At 46.3% G+C, this 6,767-nt stretch overlaps 1 protein-coding gene across 1 annotated transcript; it reads right to left on the reverse strand.

Annotated features, from left to right (window-relative positions):
• Positions 1-4,203: 4,203 nt before the first annotated feature.
• LOC100357001 (huntingtin-interacting protein K-like) lies at positions 4,204-4,875 on the reverse strand. Its single transcript, XM_070057147.2, has 2 exons — positions 4,732-4,875; positions 4,204-4,424 (listed from the first exon to the last, which is right to left on the reverse strand). The coding sequence occupies exons 1-2, from the start codon at positions 4,853-4,855 to the stop codon at positions 4,204-4,206; spliced, it is 345 nt and encodes a 114-aa protein (XP_069913248.2). The 5' UTR covers positions 4,856-4,875.
• Between the last annotated feature and the right edge of the window lie 1,892 nt (positions 4,876-6,767).

Raw genomic sequence — 6,767 nt, forward strand, 5'->3', positions numbered from 1 at the left:
ACAGAACCGGCGCTCCAACCAGGACTAGAACCCAGGGTGCTGGCACCGCAGGCGGGGGATTAGCCTATTGAGCCACGGTGCCAGCCAAAAAGCTCCTACTTTAATTATGCAAGTGACCTGAAGAAATTGCTGGATCTTTGTCATGAAGCTAAACACATACTTGGCTCAGGAGTTGCAAAAGCTAAAGGAGGAGATCTGGTGGCAGCTGAAGGATCTGTGGGCCCAACTACTGTCCCATGGTGACAAGGTGGGCCAGGCAATATGAAACACTGAGTGATTTACAACAGTGTTTGACCTACACCAACCCTGTGAGCATAGATGAAGCTGCTTCACTTCTGCCCTTCAAACTGTGTGCAGATTTTCTTGTGGCCAATGTTAACCCAGAACCATACAGGCAAAAGAATTCTGAAAAACAGTTCCAGTTTAGTTACTTTAACAAAGTGCAAAACCACCGTGACCCTTTTCTGTTTGGGAAACCCTCTTTAATTACCATGCATTACTTTAAATAACCAGAGGGAAAAATCCTTTCAAAAGTCCCTAGTTTGGGGCCAGCACTGTGGCATAGTGGGTAAAGCAGCCACCTGCAGTGCCGGCATCCCATAGGCACACTGGTTCGAGTCCCAGCTGCTCCATTTATGATCCAGCTCTCTGCTATGGCCTGGGAAAGCAGTGGAAGATGGCCCAAGTCTTTGGGCCCCTGCACCTGTGTAGGAGATGCAGAAAAAGTTCCTGGCTCTTGGCTTTGGATTGGTTCAGCTCTGGCCATTGCAAACATTTGGGAAGTGAACCAGCAGGTGAAAGACTTTCTCTCTCTCTCTCTCTCTCTCTCTCTCTCTCTCTCTCTCTGCCTCTGCCTCTCTGTAACTCTGACTTTCAAGGTAATAAATAAAATAAAAAAATTTTTTTTTAAAAGTCACTAATTTCCCGGTCGGGGCACCGGATTCTGTCCCAGTTGCCCCTTTTCCAGGCCAGCTCTCTGCTGTGGCCAGGGAGTGCAGTGGAGGATGGCCCAAGTGCTTGGGCCCTGCACCCCATGGGAGACCAGGAGAAGTACCTGGCTCCTGCCATTGGATCAGCGCGGTGCGCCGGCCACAGCGCGCTGGCAGTGGCGGCCATTGGAGGGTGAACCAACGGCAAAGGAAGACCTTTCTCTCTGTCTCTCTCTCTCTCACTGTCCACTCTGCCTGTCAAAAAAAAAGTCACTAATTTACTGAAATGGTTAGTAAATATATGAAATGGTACTCAATTCACCAATCAGTAGGAAAAAACATGAAAAGTACAGTAGGCTATCTCTACATATCCATTAAGCAAAAAAGACAGATAACACTAAGTGTTGGTGAGGGTATGTGGTAACTGGAACTTTTACATATTGCTGGGGAGAGTGTAAATTGATACAACCACTTTGGAAAACTGTTTGATGACATCCACCAAAGCTGAAATATATATATATATATGATAAACACATTTCTAGAAATGCTTATGTTCATATACATAAAGACATGTGCAAATAGCACTATTTATGACAGATTAAAAACTAGAAACAATTCAAATGTCCATCAATGATAAAATGGGTAAATTAATTAGTGAATTCACACAATGGAGTATTATAAAATCATGGGAATAAATAATCTATAACTGTACACAATAACATAAATGAATATCACAAACATAATGTTTTTTAAAGATTTATTTATTTATTTGAAAGAGTTACACAGAGAGAGGAGAGGCAGAGAGAGAGAGAGAGATCTTTGATCCGATGGTTCACTCCCCAATTGGCCACAATGGCCAGAGCTGTGCCGATCCGAAGCCAGGAGCCAGGAGCTTCCTCCTGGTCTCCCACGCGGGTGCAGGTGCCCAAGGACTTGGGCCATCCTCCACTGCTTTCCCAGGCCAAAGAAGAGAGCTGGATGGAAGTGGAGCAGCTGGGTCTCAAACTGACACCCATATGGGATGCTGACGCTTCAGGCCAGGGCATTAACCTGCTGCACCACAGTGCTGTCCCCTACAAATATAATGTTAAGCAGGAAAAGCCAGACACCAAAGAGTGTATACTTATGAGTCAATTTATGAAACAGAAAAATTATGAAAAAGGAAAAATTAACCTTGCTGTTTTTCCATAGATAGGAATCAATCGCACCTGGGAGATTTGTGACTAGAAGGGTTCAAGAGGGGACTTTTAGCATATTAGTAGCGATGATCTGTTCTTTCATTTAGGCATTGCTTACATGGTGGTGTTTGCCTTTTGAACATTTATAGATATTTATGTATACTTATTATCTGTGTACTTTCCTATAAATGTGCTATACTTTAACAAAAGAATTAGAAAAGAGAAAAAAAAACTAATAATGTGATTTCATAGAGACAATTAGGTAACAACGAGCTGGTAGATTTCCTGCAGTTTCTATTTCTAGCCTTGCACCCTCACTCCACCAGTTCCATGCCAATCCAGTACACCCTCTTAGCCATGACGCACCAGAGTCTTCTCCAGCATGAAGAGTGAGCCACTATGAGCACGTGTACAGCGATCTGTACATGGAGATGCTATAACTTTCCCAGAGGACATCATGCACACTGAACCCTGTCTAAACTCCGCCTTACCAAGCTCTACCTCATATTCAGTCAGGGCACCTTCCCTATCACCCAATAAGGCGAAATCCCTAAACTGAGAGGCTCATTCTAGCTGGCCCTCTCATGAGAAGTATCTCTCCTCATAGGGTTGCCCGTACTCATCTCTGATGAATGCTCACTTTAAGTAAATCCTACTCCCATAATTGCCCTTAACTTACATCTCTGCTTTGAATTCTTATCTTATGAGGGGATGAGAGCCTGGAATAAGACAGCTGGGGAAAATAGTCCTGCAACACACCTGTTTTAGGGAATTAATAATGATTCATTACATACAAGTTGAGGACATCAAATACAATAATGTGCCTTATAGGGCTTGGGCAAAAAAATAAACCAAGGAATATATAGGCAGAGACAAAAGGAGAGAGAATACAATGTTTAACCTGGTTTGGTATCTTCTTTAAAAGTTGTGGAATGGGGCCGGTGCCGCAGCTCAATAGGCTAATCCTCTGCCTGCGGCGCCGGCACACTGGGTTCTAGTCCCAGTCGGGGTGCCGGATTCTGTCCCGGTTGCCCCTCTTCCAGGCCAGCTCTCTGCCTTGGCCCGGGAGTGCAGTGGAGGATGGCCCAAGTGCTTGGGCCCTGCACCCACGTGGGAGACCAGGAGAAGCACCTGGCTCCTGGCTTCGGATCAGTGCGGTGCGCCAGCAGCACCGTGCCAGCTGCGGCGGCCATTAGAGGGTGAACCAACGGCAAAGGAAGACCTTTCTCTCTGTCTCTCTCTCTCACTGTCCACTCTGCCTGTCAAAAAAAAAAATCGTGGGAAATATGCATAACATTTACAATTTTGTGGTATCTTTTTTTTTTTAAGAGGAATTATGTATAGCAGGGCAAGTGCTTCTTAGTAGGAGGTAGATTGGAAACACGCACTGCCTTGATGTGACAGCCATGTACTCAGCTTGCTCAGGTAAAGTTTCATGAACAAGCAGGAAAATATCACTGTTCCTTGAAGTCAGTCCCTTCGTTTGGTATAGGTGATTCTCCAGTCCTGTGAAGCCAGGCTGGCCCAGATGACAAGCTCCTATGAGCTCTGGGAGTGCCATTCAATTCAGGTTCCACTGTAGTAACTCCATTTCCCATATACTCAGGTTGCACACACACAACCTTGCCTGTGGTCATCTCTGTCCCCAGAGCCTCTCTCCTCAGACAGGATTACAAATGCGGCAAAGACTTACAGTGGCAGTCCTGGGTCAGCAATGGTAGCATGAATTTTGCTGTCCAGGATGATGACATACCTGCATTTTCTAGGTTCACTGGGGCGGAGGGTTCTTATTTAGCTCCAACATCAGCACCAGCGCCATCCAGAGAAGAAAAGGAACCCACAGCTCTTAAATATCTACAAGAGAAAAGAGGCTATGAGTCACAGAATTTCTGACACCACCACTGGAGAGCATTTATTGAGTACCTACAGTGTGCTTGGCATGACACAGCCAGCAAGATAGTTGAGCCTCTTGCAGACCCAGTAGAGCAGGACTGAGCCAAGTGTGGGTTTCTTGAAGTGGAGCTTTTTTTTTTTTAAGATCATTTTTTAAAAATTGCATTAAATTAATCCGGTAAGTATGAATGGGAAAGCATTTATCAGTTGGTTTGGGCAATAAAAGCCTCTAGCATATTGCCCGTGTGTTTCTGCAAACTCGCTTTTGCTGCTGCCTGAGATGTCTCCTTCTCTGTCAATATCAGCTCCAAATCTTCCTTCTTGATTGTGACTTCTGCGAGTTCCTTCTCCTGCCTGTTCAGATTTCTGCTCCCAGATAGTCTGTCTCCAGTGATGGACCTGGTCATCTCCAAATTGGAGCCCTCGGGGCCAGAGTTGTGGTGTAGTGGGTAAAGCTGCTACCTGCGATGCTGGCATCCCATATGGGCGCTGGCTCATGTCCCAGCTGCTCCACTTCTGATCTAGCTCCCTGCTAATGCACCTGGGAAAACAGCAGAAGATGGCCCGAGTGTTTGAGCCCCTGCTACTCATGTGGGAGACCTGGAAGAAGTTCCTGGCTGTTGGAGCCTGGCCCATCCTTGGCTGTTGCAGCAGTTAGAAGATCTCTCTCTCTCTCTCTGTAACTCTGCCTTTCAAATAAATAAATATTTAAAAAAATAAATTGGAACCCTGGATCTCCTTCTCTTCTGCATAGTCAGTGACCAGCTCCAGGTCTGTAGTTCTACTATAAGGCTTTTGTGGCTTCTGGGGAGGCCACTCTGGGCCTTTGGTCTCAGTCTCCAACTCCAACTCCATGTCCCCTTGGGTGACCCTATGTATTCCACTGCCTCTAGAGCTTTTTTTTTTTTTTTTTTTTTTTTTTTTTAAGATTTGTTTGTTTATTTGAAAGCCAGAATTAGAGAGGCAGAGACACGGAGAGAAGTCTTCCATCCTCTGGTTCATTCCCCAAATGGCCGCAATGGCCGGAGCTGGGCTGATCCAAAGTTAGGAGCCTGGAGCTTCTTCCAGGTCTGCCACGTGGGTGTAGGGGTCCAAGCTCTTGGGCCATCCTCCATGGCTCTCCCAGGCATATTAGCAGGGAGCTGGATCAGAAGTGGAGCAGCCAGGACACAAACCGGCACCCATGTGGGATGCTGGCACTTCAGGCAGCAGCTTTACCTGCTATGCCACAGTGCCAGTCCCAGCTCTAGAGCCTTTTAAAGGGAAGAGCAATCTGGATAAACTACATTGCATGGCATGTTCCCTCTTTCCCAAAGCCCAGCCAATTGTAGATTTTTTAAAATCAGGATAAAATAAACATCACATGTATGTGTATAAAGAAAAGACTGGGGGATGGGTCTTCGGTGCCGTGGTTAGAACGCTACTCAGGACACCCACATCCCATGTTGGAGTGCCTGGACTTGAGTCCATTCTCTGCTTCTGCCTGATAATGCGCACGCTGGGAGGCAGCAGATAATGGCTCAAGTAGGAAATCCAAATTGAGTTCTGGGCTCCTGACTTCTGCTTGGCCCCACACCAGGTGTTCCAGGATTTGGGAACTGAAACACAGGATGGGAGATCTTCCTGTATTTGTCACCTTCTCTCTATCTCTGTGTATCTCTGCCTTTCAAGTAAATTAAAACAAAAGAAAAAAATCCAAAAAACAAAAAACAACCCAGAGAGATCTGGAAGAAAAATAATCTTTGCTAGTGGAATGAAGTTGATATTTCTCCACAGCCTTTATAGAGTGACCATTTGTTTGTTTGTTTGTTTTTAAACAGGCAGGGTGGACAGTGAGAGAGAGAGAGACAGAGAGAAGGTCTTCCTTTTGCCGTTGGTTCACTCTCCAATGGCCGCCACAGCTGGCGTGCTGTGGCCGGTGCACCGTGCTGATCCAAAGCCAGGAGCCAGGTGCTTCCTCCTGGTCTCCCATGGGGTGCAGGGCCCAAGCACTTGGGCCATCCTCCACTGCACTCCCTGGCCACAGCAGAGAGCTGTCCTGGAAGAGGGGCAACCGGGACAGAATCCGGCGCCCCGACCGGGACTAGAACCCGGTGTGCCGGCGCCACAAGGCGGAGGATTAGCCTATTGAGCCGCAGCGCCGGCCACCATTTGGGTTTAAATTGCAGGTTAGCCATGTAGCAGATATGTGAATTTGAGCAAGCTTATATCACCTATAAGAACTTTAATTTTCTAAACTGGTGCCCGTCTCTCTTACATTACCTATAAATGGGGATAAACTACCCACTTCATAGGAATATTGGAAAGTTTGAATAAAAGGATGCACATTAAGTGCTTTAGTACAGTATCTTATGTAAAGAACTCTCCAAATTGGAGCTGTTGCTGCAACATTTCTATATTGTTTGTTTTCCAGTGTACATATATTGCTTAAGAAATAAAAACAATAAAGTTTTTTTTTTAATGAAACCAAAGGACAGCCCTGGCGGGAACAGAGCTTGTAGAGGGCACGTGGAGTGGAGCATTGGGGTGGGGTGGGGGGGTTGTGGGTTTTGAGCAGAAGTAGGGAGGTGCTTAGCATGGTGTTGAGGTCTGAAGTGGAGTGTTAGCCTTTTTGGCTTCCAGCTGAGGAGCTGTCTCTTCTTGCTCTGGGAACTGCCCCACCCCCTCAGAGCAATTACCACAACTGCTTTACTCTGGGGACAGATCTATTTCTCAGAGAATCCCGGGGCCTACTGACTACCAGAGAGTTTCTTACTATAAGCTGTGG

This window comes from Oryctolagus cuniculus, chromosome 15 (assembly GCF_051225735.1).
Source record: "Oryctolagus cuniculus isolate XC-2025 breed Fujian yellow rabbit chromosome 15, ASM5122573v1, whole genome shotgun sequence".
In the NCBI taxonomy this organism is placed as follows: Eukaryota; Metazoa; Chordata; class Mammalia; order Lagomorpha; family Leporidae; genus Oryctolagus; species Oryctolagus cuniculus.